This window comes from Channa argus, chromosome 5, assembly GCF_033026475.1.
Source record: "Channa argus isolate prfri chromosome 5, Channa argus male v1.0, whole genome shotgun sequence".
Classification (NCBI taxonomy): domain Eukaryota; kingdom Metazoa; phylum Chordata; class Actinopteri; order Anabantiformes; family Channidae; genus Channa; species Channa argus.
Window position 1 is genome coordinate 2,908,008 of NC_090201.1, and position 18,400 is coordinate 2,926,407.

Here is an 18,400-nt window from a genome sequence, read left to right on the forward strand (position 1 = left end):
AGCTGGACGGTGACATAGCCCTCCAAGCCCAGTTAAGTGAAGAAGTGAGGTCAGGATGTCAAGGAGAAAACATGGGAGACCTATGTGTGATCATTTCAAATCAATGGAGAAACCGATTGACTAAAAGAGTGTATAGTGAGCAGTTTGTGTCGGGTATTAATCATTTCAGGTAACAACATTGGGGGTCTAGAAATTAAATAGAAACCCCAACAAATCTGAACCCCAACAAAGCTAATATTCACTATCTAATCACTATTAAAAGAAACAAATTGCTGATGCAAACAGATGTAGGGTCACATGAGTCTGTTCAGTGAGACTGGTTGGATGGTTTATATATGACATAAAAGCTTTTCAAAGAATTAAATGTTACTCTTTCTTTTTAAATTTAAACATTGCATTAATTAAGTATTGCTGAAAATGCAAATAGAAACTTGGAGTGTCAGTCTGCTATTAATCTTTATTTTCTTTTTTTGTCCTTTTGGCTTATCCCGTGAGTTCAGGGTCGCCACAGCGGATCATCGTCCGCATGTTGATTTGGGACAGTTTTTACGCAGGATGCCCTTCCTCACACAACCCTCCCCAGTTTCTACTGTGCTTGAACCAGCACTGCACAGCTGGGGATGGGAATGGGCTGTTGGAGGTCCAGTGTCTTGCCCAGAGACACTTCAACATATAGCCAGGACTGGGGATCAAACATTGAGCTAAAGCTGAGCTACAGCCGCCCCTCTATTAATCTTTTTAGTTAAACACAGAGAAAACAATCCTATTGTTGATGTGTGTTTATAAGGTGCCCTAAATGGATCAAATATTCCATCATTGCATTTTACAGCAAGATTTGCCAGTCTGAAACAAACGTATCATAGTCTTCATGGTGATGAAGGGTAGGTTTGAAACGATGAACCTTCATGATCCGGAGATTGTTTGTCAAACCACACTGGTTCTTTTCAACCTTTACCCTCAGTGGAAATTATCAAACTAAAATACACTAAAACCAAAAACACTACAAACTAAAATCAGTCCATTAAATAAAAGCAAAGTGATACTGGTAAAACTAACTCGAACTGAATCCAAAAATAATATCAAAGTAAAAAGGAATTTTAAAATGTCTATACTGGAATAATAATTTATATTTAATAAATGTATTATAAAATCATTGAACTTAAATTGATTAAAACGTGAAAAATTCAGTTTTAAAACTTAAAATCATGACTTCAGTTGCAAAAAGTCCAATTGATATGTCCAAATGTCCACATACAAGTGCAAAGTATCTGGTAGATGTTGGCCTGTGGTAAATCTTTGGTTCTAGAAGTGCATTGTACTGTGTGTGTAGCATTATTGCTCTGTTCCAAAGGAAAGATTGTTGTCTGACGTGTCTTATTAACGTAATGTATAAAACTCACAAGTCCTCCGACTTTGTTGACTATTTAAAAATGTATCGCCATCACAGAACTGATTTTTAAAATAGAACTCCCATGTAGGGAGGCAGGCGCCTGTTGAAATTGCACACCTTTGTGTCTCTAGGCAACAAAATGGTGGAAACCATTGCCTAAAGTGGAACCAAAATGGCAACCAGTTTCCCGCTGCTCCTTTGGTCTAAACACTCAGAAATGTGGGATTCAAAAACAGTGGTTTGGTATAAATACAGGATTATGTTTAGACACCAATCCAGATGATTAGAGTTTGCAAAAAAGTCACAGCTCACCATACAATTAGTGCTCACTCAATGTCACAGGACGTGTTGCAACAACATCAACAGCTGTTGTTTCACACTTGACTTGAACTCTGGGTTCCTTTGGGAAAAAGCTGTGTTTTGTGACAAAACCATTCCCCCCAAACCTCCCCAACAAGCCTATGAGGGTCTAAATATTATGTGATGGTCTTATGTTCACTGAAGCTGCTAGATGTTTCCAGATATCTGTTGATCATTTTTGACTGTCGTATTTTACAGGAGGAAAGTCATTGTACACATACACATAATGAAAATGGAACAGCCAGCTTTTCCTCTGTTTTGATTAAAATTCCTTTATGTCTGGTAGAAAACGGACTTTATACTTTTGTTTCCGCCAGAATCAAAACATAGGGTCTCACCTGGTTGTAGCTGACCCATGTCGAAGAGTTTTTTGTAAAGTTAGCCTTGTTGTGTACATGCTGACAAAGACGAATGAACTCGATTTATATATTCATAAATACAAATGCCCTGTTAAGGAGTTAATGTTGAGGAATAAAGATCATAAGCTTATCTTAACTAAAGCTGACAGAGCAGCAAATTGAATCCTAACTCAGTGACTTATGGCTGCTTCCGCCTCAATTCTAGCTGATTTGTGAAGCAAAAATTTCAAGTGGACACACCACAAAGTTCAGATTTACTCAATTTTGAGCAAAAGAATTTGTGACGTAAATTGCATATTGCAGGATAACAACCACTGTAAATCAAAAAGTAGAAAAAAAATCAATCAAGATTTTCAAAAGCAGATATCTATGTAAACATTACAGTCACATTTACAGTAATGTTTGTGAGGAACTATAGAACATCCTCAAAAAACAAAGCAAGCAATTATAACAAGGAAGGAAGGAACAGGTACATGTAATGTAAGTACATGCTTGTACTTACATTACATTTGGAGGTATTGTTACATATGCATTTTAAAAATGAATTAATATTCAATATTCAATTTAGCTTAAATGACCAAACTGAAAACTTTGCTGCCTTAAAATATTTTAGCTTTCTGAACTATGTAACTAAGCTCTTAAAACTCACAATCCTTGACTAGTGTAAAAACCTTCTGCCAGCACTGCTACTGTCTCAAACACAGCAAAGCAAAGGCCAAACTGAAGTCACACATCAGCTAGTTGATAATTTGCTTAAAAAAAAGAATAAAATTCACACTTGCAAAGGATTGCGGATTTGTGTCCCGGGTGGCCCTGACTTTTGTGTATGGACTTTGCATGTTCTCCCCATGCTTGTATTGGTTTCCTCTGGGTTCTCCGGTTTCCTCCCACAGTCCAAAAACAGGCATGTTAGGTTAATTGGTGAATCTAAAATTGCCTGCAGGTGTCAATGTGAGTGTGAATGGATGTCTGTCTGTGTATATCTCTCTCTGTATTTGGCCTGAGATAGACTTGAGCTCTGTCCAGGGTGGACCCTGCCTCTCGCCCTAAGACAGCTGGGGTAGGCTCCAACTGCCATGCTCCCAAATAGTGGTTACTTTTGTGGTTACTACTAATGGATGGATGGATGTGTTTGCCTTTCTGCATGAAAGTGCAACCTTGATTCATTGTGGCTTGGATTGTACCTCACTTGTTGCTTAAGTAAAAACATTTGCCAGATGAACAAATATAAATGCAAACCTTTAGAAAAAGGTCACATACTAACATAACTTTAACTCCAGAAACATCGGCTCACACAGCATCTTTGTAATTTCAATTCAACTCAATTCAACTTTATTTATATAGCGCCAATTCACAACAAAGTCATCTCAAGGCATTTTACAGAATAAAGTCAACACTATAAAGATGAATAGAGAGAACTCAACAATTCCCCCTTGAACAAGCCCTAGGCAACAGTGGAGAGGAAAAATGTGTAAGACTCTTCCTGTATTCTCCAGGCCACCAGTTCCTTTTGCCAGGCTTTCTAAAGTAATTTTCTCAGATTTGGCAAAGCTCCACTAGATCCACAGAAGACATTACACAACTGTGTGTACTCGCAGTAGCTAGTAAACAGACATTAACATTTGAAATTGGTGGTGTGGCCCTTTAAGATGCTGCAATATCCTAATAGACCTCTGTCAAGTGATTAGGGGCTTCATTTAAATTACACTGCATCATAGAAAAGAAGAGATACGTAGCATGATACAGCACACCCCTGTGATATTTTTAAAGCTAATTGACACCATTTAAACTAAAGTGCATTGCTGCAGTACAAATGCATCCATTGAAGGGAGAGTCATTGTCATGTAGAAAGCACCAGAAGTCCATTTACTGATTGGACATTGATCCTACTGATCCTGCTAGATAAGTGAATTCCATTTAAATAAAAATAAATCTCTACATGCTGTCTGTGACATTAGCAACCCAAGACAAATGGTTATTTTAATGCTACTGAATGGAAAGTGTACACTTCTTTTTGGCATTTAAAGCCTGTTGGCCAGTGAAGAGAAGTTGGCCTAACAGTTTAACTTTTGACAGAAAGACTTGCCAGCAGCTGATGCTGTGCCAGTAATGAGTGGGTGTTGTCTGAATAAGGCGCCCATGCAACCTCAAAAACAATATGGGCCGATGGATTCGGTTGTTGCTCTGCTGTTCACTGTGTAATCTGGATTACCCGTCCATTTCAGATTATGTCATCGCCAGCTCGTACATGTTCCCCGCAGCAAGAAAAGCAGAGTGATTTGCACAAAAGGGAGAAGTAATATAAAACCCGAAATATTCAATTAACTCTTATCCACATATTGAAAGCTTAATCTTCTAGACAGGGGTGTCTCGTTAAGGATCCAATTTAAATCAAAATGACTGGTTTTCTTTTAAATTCAATCTGTAAATGAAAAAGCAGCTTTAGTGTTATTGGGTGAGAAGGATGTGTCACTTCACATGCTGGTTTAATAAATTGGTTATATTAGAATAAGTACCAGAGGTCAGACTTAATTTACATATCTGCAACAATTTAACATTAAGCAGCAGGTTAAAGCTACAGTGGGCAACTTAAGCTAGTGCCACATTGTGCACAGCCCTCTAGGTAGTCATCATATTCACATTGCAATAAATAAGAAGGTGTCGGAACTGTTCGATGAGTCTGTGTCACTGGAGGCTTCTACCACACCTCTCCACATTAAGATAAATGTTGGCTTTTTTATTGAATGAAAAATGTGAAAAATGTTGCACACAATGACTTAAGAAGGACAAACATATCTCATTAAAGATCGGTGTTATGCAGGTCTCACCTTAAGTATCATATCCTATGTTTATAAAAATAAATTCTGTTCAATAAACTGTGAATCACAATTTCACACTGATTTTTTCCATATCATAGTCTAAATAAATGATTGATCCTGACACAGTGCAGGGCAAACCTGCACTAAAAAAGCCCGTTCAGCCACAGTAGCTGTAAAGATCAAACCACCTACTTCCTTAGACAATTCCTTAGTTATGTCTGATCCATTCGAAAAGTTCATAAAATGCACATTGCAATTTGCTGCGTTAAGCTTTGGATAAAATGCGAGGGTTGTGGCAGGAAGTGTCTCCGGTGTACAAACTCATGCCAAATTGATGTGTGGAAACCTGTGGTAGAAAGCCATTGATTTTTATCTGTAAAATGTATCTGTAAAATCTGAATTTTTTTTTTGTTTATTTTTACTGCTAGTCCAGAGAATCCCATAATGCACTCAGAATCCCGTGTTGCCCAGAGCTAAACACGTTTGTCAGCTATTTGTGTTCAAGATTACTTTGGAAAATGAATAGGTTACTGATGATTAGTTAGCCTGTTAAGAATCTAATAGTAATGCAATTATATGATTTCCTCATCAATGTTGTGTTACTGATTGCATTTGATGAGCTTTTGATTACTTTTCTAATACATTTTAAACTGAAATGTCCTAAAAACATCCATTTAAAACAGGCAGTGTAAACCTGGCAGCACTTCTCAACACTTATTACGGTCACACTACCTGAAGGTCTTTTCTCAGGTCGTGGAGAATATTCAACGCTGCTAAACATGTTCACACTGCACAGTCAAGTTAGAGCCTTTTCCGACTTCCTGAGGAAAATGTTATTTCCAGCACTGATGTGTCATTATTTAGCCACTTGACCACCCACTTGGTGTGGTCAGCCAGCCTTTTACAGGCGTGGCAGAATTTGGCTGCTTAGCAATGCTCATGGATTTGATTGGCAGTGGTAAGTCAAACAAAAGTGAAGACAATCTGGACATAGAGACACCTTCATGTTGGCCATCCAACTCTGAACGGTGCCGCACTCAAATGATGTCTTTGCTGACCTGTGTTCTCCAGAAATCTGCAGAATGAAAAAATGCAGAACAAACAGAATGAACATGATAGTCTACATTAAATACTGAAAAGAATACATTGACTTGTTATCACCATCATTTTGATTAGTAACTGTAATGTAATTGCATATTAAATGTAACTGATTTAGTTACTAGTCACTTCCCAAAATTGCTCACAGACTTTGAACAAGGATGCTCCAATGTTCCCTCACCTGTCCCTCCTTAAACATCTTGCACAGTCTCTCCTTGGAGCGAAATAGTGAAATACAGGCTTTGGGGCATCCTTCACCATAGAGGACCAACATGGAGGACCTGGCTATGAAATACTGATCCACCCAGTCTTTCACACACACTCATTCGAGCAACGAGTCAACTGGGACACTAACATTTAACCATGTGAGCAACCAGCCAATCCAGTGCTTTGTTTGAGATGACTGACAAACTTTTCAGCTAATGACATTATAACTTTAACAATATAGTGTGCCAGGATTCTCAAAGAGGAGTTTCATCAGGCTCTTTGTATCACGCAGGCTTCTGCAGGTTTTAACAAGTCAAGTTACAGATTTAAGCAGCAGGGAAAAACACACTTTTGAGTGGCAGCTAAATTAATGTTCACAACCTTGGCTACAACATAATACAACTCAATATTCCGACTCCTCTTAATGCCATATCCTGGCTAGTTGAGGTGTCTCAAAAAAAACATAAATAAGAGCCTTGAGGGACTTGATGATTTTAATGAGAGGACATAATCACAGAGCAGAAGAGCAAATCTGTGGAGAGCCAATGAAACAGCTTATAGAGGTATTAATCCACACAATCAATCCGTTTGCTGTCAGCTAACAAAGCACTGGAAAATATCGATGTGCGATACCAACATTTTTCCTTTCCATTGGTTTACGGTACTTTTCCATCAATACCGATGCGATACCAGGAAAATCGTATGATTGCGCAGTGTTCGTTATTACCTTTATTGCAAAGGCAATATGAAATATGAACAAAACTCAAAAATACTTGAAAGAAATGCTTATAAAATTATAATGAAATAGATGAATGAATATTAATTAGATGAAACTAAGATGAAAATATAAACAAAAATTGCTACATAATTAATTCCATTCCTCAAATTGAAAGATGAACAAAGTGCTCAAGAACCAGGTAGGATAATTTTAAATGCAGAAATAAGAATTATAAGTTGATATGAGGGTAAATTAATTATAACAAGAGTAGAAATCAATGGTATTTGTAATTGGTGTCATCTGTATTATCATTTCAGTCTATGGGGAAAAGGTTTTTTTTTTATTGCAGAGGGATTTTCATTGTAATATTCTGTCTTACCTTTGGCAAAAAATGGTAATAAGTATGCTAGTTGCTAGTCACATGTATTATAAAGGAAAAATTAAAAAACGTTGTTTAACTTTATTCGCACTTTACCAAATACCGATTGATTGGTTATTGAAGATCATCTCTTGAATGTAATAAATGACGAGGACAAGCTGAGACAGAGCTGCAGTATGACACACATGGGCAACCATTACGTACTGTCATGATACTGTATCTGTTTATGTGGACAGGACAGCAGGGTGCGATTTCCCTCAGTCTTGCTTGGAAGTAGGGCCAAACTGTGACCAACATGAATCCACATCACAAGGTAAAGGTCTTCACACAGACTGATCAGCTGGTGGATGCAGAGAGGAAAAAGGAAACAACCAACAACACATTATACAACACTTAGGGGTCAGATGAAAACCCACACTGCACTTTAATCTGCAATGATTTTTAAAAACATCCTTAGTGAAGCTGCCTTCCAAAAACAATACACAAGGCACTTTTTTTTTTTTTTAAAGAAATACAAATATAGACTCAGTTAAGGTTACCTGACAAAGTGAATTTGCCCCTGCTGCTTCCAGGCTGTGATCTCTGCTGCGTGTAAGCCAGATTCAGCCCAGCTCCCACTCCAGCAGCCACACTGGCTGGAGCAATTACAGGCACATAGATATCGCCCACTGAGAGAGCCATGTGACACACACACACACACACACACACACACACACACACACACACACGCACACACAGTGCATATGTGTTATCTTGGTTTTCCCAGCACCCAGATGTCAGTTGTAGCGCCTCATAGCAGACACTCTGCTCACACACTGCACTGCTGCCTGTTTCTCTGTGTAGCAAATTAGGGTTTTACATTTTCAATAGATTTCCTGAAGACAGAGCAGAAGATACTAAAATATATGCAGAATATATTAGTTAGGCTTCCATATTTTGTGTCCATGCAGACAGACAGAATTCCTGCTGGCTACACACATATATGAGTAGCAGAAAATAATCTAATAAAGTAACTGTTCTACAATTTCCAAATTTTAGTAGACCAAATAATCTTAACAGAATCTATTTTTGCACAAAATCTCCTCACAAACAGGGTCTCTCCAAGGTTGATTATCTAGTCTACTTCCACTGATATAATAAATTAATCGGTGGAACATTTCCACCAAGTTGAATTTTTTATATCTGGAGGAGATTTTCAGTTAACAGAATAATTGATTATTATTATATGCTTCCATTAATCGATCTGTCCTTAAGCTATTCATGCTTGGTAAACAGTATTTCAGTTAAACGAGCCATTTTTTTAAATTTTTTAATTTACTGAGTGTACACTAATCAAGTTATATCCTGGTGGATATGAAATTTTCAGTAATTCATGTGCACATCCACACTGTACTGTAGGTAGGGAGTCCTTCAGGTGTCACACTCTTCTCCTACCAATATTCAGAGATTGCCCACCCCCCTTCTTATCCATCTCTCTGTCATATTCTCCCTAGAGTGGCAGTGGTAACAGAGCGTCACATTATAACAGATGCACCTTAACACGCCCAACTGGAGTGGAACGTTATTTCCAGAAAAGTGCGTATAAGTCCCCGTGGTGGTTAACCCAGGGGGAAAGTGCTTCTTGGTAAAACAAAATGTTCACTACACAGAACAATCATTATACTATTTAATATGTACTCAAGATACTGTGTGTATTGACAATACAAACTCTATACTAAACAAGGATCTGGTGTGTAAGTTTATTGACAGGAAAACCCATTGGAGTTTATTAATTATGAGTCCGGTAACATGTAGGATCACAGCACGGCTAAGGGATTACCTGCTAACAACACAGGACAAATATCTGGGAATGAATGGACAAGACATTTTGTGCCTTAGTACAATACTGGCAAAAGACAGCTTCACACTTTTTTGTTGCTTTTTTCAGTCGCAACTGAACAGAAAAAACACAAAGAGGAAATGTTATACCCAAAAGACTTCAACTCTGAAGGAATTGTTTGATCCCACGCCTCACATGTAAACACATGTTCAGGGGTTTTTACTGATAACTTTGGTAATTTTAGAAATTATTCATATTTTTAAGACTTTCCATTGCCATTCACAGGGGATCTACCTTTTCACTTTGAAAGCAATGACTGCACATGCACGACCGCTGTAAAAAGGCTTGGCAAGAAGCGAAGTTTCAAAGGCCAGAATGAACTAGAAAAATAATGACAGCACTAAAAGACCCCTTTCAGTGTTAATATAGACATGTGACTGTTGTCTTAAGACACACTTAAAGAATATAAAAACCCGTCCTTTGATGTTAATAGTATATAGTATATAATATATTAGTTCTATTATTTACTTTGCTTATTTCTACTTTGGCAATATTCATGTTTTTGCAACTGGACTTCACACATTCCTTTGGGGACTGTAAGCAGAAATCCCATTATTGCCTCAGATTGGTTATGCTGTGCACTGCAAACTCAGCGTCATATTAGTTTAGACTGTTTTTATATGTTGGCAATCCACACAATTACAGTAAGTGTGCAAACAGTAGAGATGTCTGAATGCTTTCTGAAGCCACTGGATCTCCACTGACCTCTTACTCAACAATATTTAGTCATTATTATGGATAAACAGTAGAATACAGCTGGCTCTGTTGTTCGTCTGAACTGTGAACTTTGACCCCTATTAAAGAAGCTGTAATGTCATACTGCTTCCTCTCCTGCAGTGGCCATGGTAACAGTTACCATGGTTGCAGATGAGAGCTAGCCAATGGGTGTGGAGTCTTCTTGCAGGAAGAGAGTATGTTATTGGTCATTTTATTGTGGTGCTACAGTCCCTGTTAAAGGAAAATTCATATGATAATATGTGACTGAAATATCAAAGGAGGCACAGGATGCGTCCAGGGCTAGACTGTAACTTGTAACTTGGAAACCGTTACACACTGGGACACGGTGGGATCCAGATCACAATTAAAGATCAGATCAGACATTTCAAAATAAAATCCTAAAAATGTTTTACCTAAATACTTTCATCTGCCCTTTGCATTTAAAAATATCCTTTCTAGCTGAAAAACTTTCTAGCTGTCATGTTGCTCATACAAAGACCGTACTTGTGGTCAACCTACTTCTCCAGATCCCCTCCAAATTACATAATGTGAACTGAAACCCTCCTCCAGATAACATCATCTAGAAGTAGTGAGTTATTTTAAGACAGAGAAGACAGAGGAGAGATGATATTGTACTATTTTTATAATGTACTCCCGAAACTAAGACACAAGACGAAAATTTCCGCAGTCTTTCTTTAACTTATCATTTACATTTCTTTAACTTAATTTCTTTAACTTATCATTTACATTTCTGTAGACTTAAAGAAAAGACACCCAAACTAACATCAGCTTTGTTTTAGCCTGAACACTCAATCTATTAACAGGTTATAAATAGTTATAATCGAATGAAAGGAAAACGCTGCATATGTTTACACAACCATAAGAATGTAGGTGTTTTTTGTAGTTGGAATGATAGGTACACGTTTAGGACCTATCTTTAAACACATCCACTATGGAAGTGTGTCTGAACTGTGGGAGCACAGAGTATTCTGTGAGTATTCTTTGGTCCATCATGGACCAAATGCTAAAAGTGGTCAACCCCTATATGATCAACCGCCAAAGCTTCACTGTACCCTTTCACAGACTTGCATGTTTAGGCTGAGCTCAACTGTTAAATGATCTATAGTTGTGGCCATAGTTGGTTATGGCAGGAGTAAAAAAGCATGGATGAATTTTAAACCACTTATAATTTTGTGGTTTAATTTTTGGCGAGTTGAAATGCATTTTTTGAAAATGTTGCATATAATACATATTGTCTCCTGTTTGTTTTTTCAGATCAATAAGCAGCAGCTGCAGACAGTCAAAGAGCGTTTCCAGTCATTCTTAAATGGAGAAACTCAGATAGTGGCTGATGAAGCCTTCATCAATGCAGTCCAGAGTTACTATGAGGTGAGTCTGTAGCACCTGTTACAAATATATATAGATATCAAATTATTCATCTATACTAAATGGTAAATGGTCTGAACTTATAAAGTACTTTTCTACCTGTTGGTACTCAAGGCGTTTTACACTTTACACACCGATGGGGGCCAACACTCACCGGGAGCAACTAAGTTGGGGTTCAGTGTCTTGCTCACACTTCAACATGTGATAATAGGAGCCAGGATCGAACTAGCCACTGACTGTTCTTCCTCCTGCGCCACAGTCGCCGCAGACTATCTTTGAGAAGCTGTAAATGTGTTATAGTGGAGAGACTTCTCATTGAAGCTAAATCTGGCCAACCCGGATGACTAATAATAGGGTGAAATGTATCCAAACCTCATCTGAAATAGCTTGTCTCAGCTCTGATAAACGATTCAGAGTGTGCACTGTTCCTCAGGGCAGTGTTAATAATGTGGTCCCAGCCGGCTTGATCCAACCTGAGCAGAAGAGGGAAATAAAATGTGATGAACAAAAAGTCTCGTCTGCATCCGCGTCTCTGCTGCACTGTTCATTTAAATCTTAACATTTTGGAAAATGAGTATCTGGAGTGACTTACAATGCGTGGACCTTCTGTCATTTGATTGCCCATTTTTAAAACCAATCACAGCAAGTTAAAGAACAAGGCCTTAGTGTTGATTCTGCATTAGTAAGGACACAGAATAATTATGCTGTAGCTAAATTCTACAAAAAAACTGAATGGCTGAAAATGTCACTGTGTCACAGTTTTATGTGCTGTTTTTAGTTCAGATACAGCAGGTAACATCTGTTCAAACTGAGACTTAAATAAGCATTTAATTTCAGACAGTACAAGTCTGTAGCTCAGTTGGTAGAGCAATTGTCCACAGGGTCAGTGGTTTGACTCTTGGTCCTCCTGGCTACACGTTGAAGTGGTCCCGGACAAGACACTGAACCCCCAAGTTGTCCCTTGGGTCTGCTACTGACTTGTAAGTTGTTTTGGATAAACGCTAATTAGCCAAATGGCTAATTGTAATTGTAAGAGCCTCAACATAAGATACTTTGTACAAGTAGTTTGTAGATGTCCTTCTTTCATCATTATTTTCAGATACGGCATATTTTAATGTCTGTGATGTTATTAAAATGAATTCAGTGCTTATACTGATATTACACAAGATCAGTTTGTTTAAATGTACTGTATAGATATATTTTAAACGCACATACATACACACCTGCCTATTTTATTTTTATATAAGTACACAGATCTAACACGTCTGTGCATTTTTTGCAAACCAATACAGTGGCTCTGCCATGAATTGTACTTTTTTAATGTTATCACTTCTTAATTTTTAGGTTGAAACTGTCAGATAAGTGATAATTCTAGTCAAAGTGGGGAATGGGTTTGTACTGGAGTCCATTAGAAGAAGAGATGGTTCTAATGTTTTGGACACCATATACTCTATATACCTGTACTGCAACTGTATTTAGTAGAAATATGTTTTAAATCTTAAAGGATGAATTCACTAATTTTGAATTTCTTGCTTCTTTTGCTTCTAGTTTGGGTGCATGTACATAAATGCCATTAAACTTCCCATTGAATTGCCTATATCAAAACATTTTTCTACTTCTAGCTGAAAGACACCTCCAGATGACATAACTTGGAGGAACCTTCAGTTCAGATTATGTCAGCTCATCTCTCATACCACGGTGTTTGTAATCCTGGTCAACCTGCTTCCCCAGGTGACATCATCTGAAGGATGAAAATTTCTTCTGGGGGATCTGGAGGAGTTTTTCAACTAGAATTGGATAAATATTTTAATATAGGGAAGTCAGAAGGAAGTTTAAAAGCATGAATGGACATTTACACCCTGAACTAAAGCCATAGACAGCAAGTCAAAATTCGGTAAAGTCACCCTTTAAGACCCTTAATGCTTCTTGTGACATCAGATTCGCACAACAGATGTTCACTTGTAAAAGCAGCCTTTTCGTATTTGATAATGACTTATATCTGAAGGGCTGTGCAGAGCATGCTAAAACAAACTGTAGCAGATGGTAGAGGAGCATAGTAAAGCAGGGAGAGGATAGCAGAATGGATGAACTTCAGTTCATAGGGTAAATGGTAAATAGTGCTTCTCTACCTTAGTGGTACCCAAAGCACTTTACACTGCTACTCTCTTACACATTCACAATCACACACACACTCACACACTGATGGGGGAGCTGCTTTCACCAGGACTCACTGGGAGCAACTAAGCTGGAGTTCAGTGTCCGGGGATTGAACCAGCAACCCTCCGATTAGGGGACGACTGCTCTACCTCCTGAAGCACAGTCACCCTGGGCGTAGCGTAGGTCTCATACTGTAGCTTTAAGTGGAAACTATAATCAGTTGTCAGTTTATTAGGAACACGTGTCAACTAGAAAACTGTTTACACTATACACTAATACTTTTCAACAGAAGACAAAAGCCATTTTTGGTATCAACACAATAATAGAATTTTTGTTAAAATTAGTCTGCAAAACAATCGATGTTAACCTTTATCAGATTTTTTACATTATTGGCTTCAACTACAGAATGAGTGACACAGACTCACAGAACAGCGCTGGCAGCAGTACAAGGTTTTGAGTAAAGCTCATCCTTCTAATGAATCAGAGAAGTCCAAACCCTGAGCATCACATATTGATGCCACGTTATATCCTCCACATATCTGTGAGATGCCATTTCTCTCCACACTGCTTATGTTACCACATTAGGCACTGTAGGTTAATATGAGACCAGTCTTTTCACAGGTGGTTTCTCATCTACAGGTGTATAACACATTTGAAAACCACATCTTAATCTGTAGATGTACTTCACATGCTCAAACCTTACATTTCCTATGGGATGTTTTGAAACCAAACACTGGTCAAAAAACTGTCAGGAATATATAATAGGATATTTTGCTGCACTGAACATGTTATCTGCAGCTAAAAGCTAATCCAGGGACACGTTGCAAAACAGGGCGTTTGGAGATTTGAGAGAACCGTTAGCTGTGAGAAAAGAAAAAGGGAGTATGCCTGTGTTGGGTCGCTGGAGCTGACGCATTGACTGGCACTTCCTTATCAGTTAATGTGAATTGAGAATTGTGTGATATTTAAGCTGGCGGCACAGGTTATCCGATTCAGGTAAAACCTTATGCTCTCAGCTCGGCTTTGGCTTCAAGCTAAAGCTGATTGGGACAGACAGAGAAAGGGAGAAAGGCGGAGATCTGGGGAAGGCAGATATACAAAGATAGTGATAAACGGAGACAAAGGGTCCGACAGAGCCTGGCAGTGACGCCAGCAGGTGGCCAAATTTAGCGCTATCATTTACAAGAACATATACAGGCAAACATCAGTCAGCTGCTAAAATGTTTGCTATTATAATTCAAACTGTTTCTCTTCATTTGTAAAAAAAGACAACAACAAAAGGGTTAAAGGTCAGGGAGAGATCATGGGTGGGTTCAAATACACAAACGTGACTAAAGTAACAACGCTAAACACTCTTGTGTCTCTTGTGTTTTGACATCCGCCAACAGTGACCTTTCCCTCCTAACAAGAACGGGTCACTTTTGCTTTACATTACTCTCTGTCATGGTAGCACCAACATCAGCTGCTACAGTAAGTTGTTACTAATATATGTTACAGATGACAAGCAAAGCAAAAAACATTTCTGGTACAGTATAATTCTGTAGAGCAAGTATTTTCCTTGGCTCTTGCAAAATGACAAACACACACACGCACACACACACAAATCTTGCACCACTTACACCAACATCATCTCTGTGTCTAATTAGAAATTCAGCGCTAGAAATTCAATTCTGTTGTTTACATACTGATATCCGCAGATTATTGATATCTGGGGTGGGTTAGCTCCAGGTAGTTACAGACTGAACAAAGAAGAATCTACATTCTGTTCACTTGCTTCACTCACTGTTCATCTTGTTGCCAGAGATAATGTGTCTTTGACAAACACAAACCAAGAGGTCTTTTTCTACCTGTCCCCCTCGTAGCTATGATCTCCAGATTTGTAATGATACTCTAGCAACCCTGTTTCACCACAATCCCATACAACTGGCTTTGTGGAGATTATTTTTCAGTTTTGTCATGAAAAGGACTTCAAATCAATGTCAAATCACAAATAAATCCACTGATTGCAGGTCTTCCTGAAAAGCGACCGTGTGTTCCGGATGGTGCAGAGCGGTGGCTGTTCAGCCAGTGACTCTCGGGAGGTGTTTAAGAAGCACATCGAGAAGCGGGTGCGCAGTCTGCCTGAGATTGACGGGCTCAGCAAAGAGACAGTGCTGAGCTCCTGGATAGCCAAGTTTGACACCATCTACCGTGGCGAAGAGGACCCCAGGAAGCACCAGCAGAGACTGACAGCCAGCGCTGCGTCCGAGCTCATACTCAGCAAAGATCAGCTCTACGAGATGTTCCAGCAGATCCTGGGCATCAAAAAGTTTGAGCACCAGCTGCTTTATAACGCCTGCCAGGTCAGTCTGTTAAGCTATTTGTTACTCTCGATTTTGGAAACTGCCTTTCCTTATCAGTCGATTGTTTTGGACACATTGTCAATTTCTGGCCTTTGACTCAAATGTTTCACCAGGCTTTTTCTTGATGTAAAAACTCCCAAACCCAAAATAGCTTGTCAATCAGATTCAATTCTCACTTCATAATTCATTCTGAATTCATCCCGTCCCTCTTTTGTGAGGGATGGTTTGTGAGATTGACTGAGTTGATACTGTAAATACTTCGGGTTGTTGTCATTTTCAGTGGATGTCATGTTGTGTTAGCGGCTGGAAACAGTTGTCATGTTGATAGAAGAATTATGTCAATTTAAAAGTTGCTTTTCTGCTCCTAGTACAGTCATTTTTATTGCTACTTTGGTAATTTTTCTGTTGCTTTCACTTCCATTGTTAATATCAGCTGGAGTTGTGATAGGTTCTTCAGAGGATGCCAATTAGTAAGATCTTTTAATGTTTTGCCAAAGGATTGCTGAAAGCTTTAACTGTTACCTGAAAGAAGCATTCAGACCTTGAAGGCTCCTGACAGCTGAATGTGCTAGAGCTGTGTTGCTTTAATTGAATGAGGCTTCTGGATTGTTGTATTTTTTTTTTTTGTTGTTGTTGCTAAGACCCTGCCACTGAAATCTATTAAGTTTTTATACAGGCCAACTGCACACATTTTCACACTAAATGCAAACCAAAAGGATCACTATGTCAGATGGCTTTAGTGTGAGGCTAAAAAAAAAAGAAAAGCCAGGCATCAATGGCCCACTGTATAAGAGCTTGTGTAGCATTTGCTCTTCAGCCCTTGTCCAGCTGTCACTGTTCTCCGCTGTCTGTCTGACAGTGGCTGTCAAACAGGCTCTGATATTAGACATTCACTGATCAAATATTTTTTCAGTAGGCTCCACGAAAAACATAGAGTAGGAAAACAGCCTTATTTGACTTATCGATTTACTGACTTTATTTTCCACCCGAGACCCGAGTCGCAAGTCTGGTTTCACCAGACAGTGAAACCAGTCTACTCACCATCACTGGGGCCCTGATGAACCATTATAAATACTGTTAAAAGGTTAATGGCATATAACAAGTGGCAAATTAGTCCAAATAGCTGTCTGGGAAAGATAATGTTAATTAAGTGTATGGGGGTCTTGAGGTGACGTGACCTGAAATGATGCTAAAAGCTGTTTTCCAGCATTAATTACCTGACATATGAAGTTTGATACATTATTATACTTATTATTTAAAAACATGACTGTTGGTCAGATTTTGCAGCCGCAGATCTGCTTTCTGCAGAACATAGCCCAGAACCACATGCGTGGATGAAAACCATTATAGTGACATCACTGACAACACACCCAAACCAGGGTAACTATTTATATATTTATAAATGCTTACATATATAGTTAGAATTATAATATTATATACATTTAAGACCAAAACCACATAGACGCAAAAAGAACACAGCTGTCATATTTAACTGCTTTCTGCTGGTTTGGACACGTCTACTCCACTGATGCATTTATCAGACCATGGCTCGTGCAAGCATAAACCAGGCCCTTCTTATCCCTGAGGCGTCAAATAGCGCCTCTTTGCATACTACCTTCTGTTTTAAGTGGACAGTGCTGGATGGTACAACACGACACAGGACTTTTCAACGGGAGACGGGGGTTTGACTCGAGTGCAAGATGTCCGCTTAATTGATGATTGTTCCACAACGTGGCACATGTGGTTACTTTAGTAAGGAAGTACATGTGTGCTGTTGTCACTGTCTGTAGAATTTACTTTTAATGTAATTTGTCTTCTAACTCAAACTTAAGTGTTTGTGCCAAACCCTAAAATATTCTCGTTTCTTAACATAGCGTTTGTGAGATTAACCAACAACTGTGAGATTGGTGGACAACCGCTCTACCTTCCTGCACCACAGTCACAGTGGCTCCCAGCTTTATTCCTCTGTAGTTGCCACAGCTCTGCACATCTCCCTTGTTCTTAAAAAATGGCACCAGTACACTTCTCCTCCAGTCCTCAGCATCCTCTCACTCTCCAAGATCTTGTTAAACAAACTAGTCAGAAACTCTACTGCCACCTCTCCTAGACACTTCCATACCTCCACAGGTTTGTCATCAGGACCCGCTGCCTTTCCACTCTTCATCCTCTTCAATGTCCTCCTCACTTCACTCTTACTAATCTTTGCTACTTCCTGCTCCACACCAGTCACCTCTTCTACTCTTTGTTCCCTTTCATTTTCTGCCTGTATTTCCCTGTACTCCTGTCTACTCTCTTCAGGTCTCTCAGTGTCCCACTTCTTCTTAGCTAACCTCTTTCTCTGTATACACTCCTGAACTTCCGGGTGCACAGTCTGCCTGAGATTGACAGGCTCAGCAAAGAGACAGTGCTGAGCTCCTGGATAGCCAAGTTTGACACCATCTACCGAGGTGAAGAGGAAGCACCAGCAGAGACTGACAGCCAGCGCTGTGTCCGAGCTCATACTCAGCAAAGATCAGCTCTACGAGATGTTCCAGCAGATCCTGGATATCAAAAAGTTTGAACTTCCTTGTTCCACCACCAAGTGTTTTT

At 39.0% G+C, this 18,400-nt stretch overlaps 1 protein-coding gene across 5 annotated transcripts in view; it reads left to right on the forward strand.

Moving 5' to 3' along the window:
• cadpsa (Ca2+-dependent activator protein for secretion a) overlaps positions 1 to 18,400 on the forward strand; it is a 183,881-nt gene that overhangs the window by 21,555 nt on the left and 143,926 nt on the right. For all 5 annotated transcript variants that reach the window (XM_067505309.1, XM_067505313.1, XM_067505310.1 and 2 more), the window contains exons 2-3: positions 11,202 to 11,315; positions 15,479 to 15,811. In XM_067505309.1, coding sequence (XP_067361410.1) covers positions 11,202 to 11,315; positions 15,479 to 15,811 — 447 coding nt within the window. The remainder of the gene's footprint in view (positions 1 to 11,201; positions 11,316 to 15,478; positions 15,812 to 18,400) is intronic.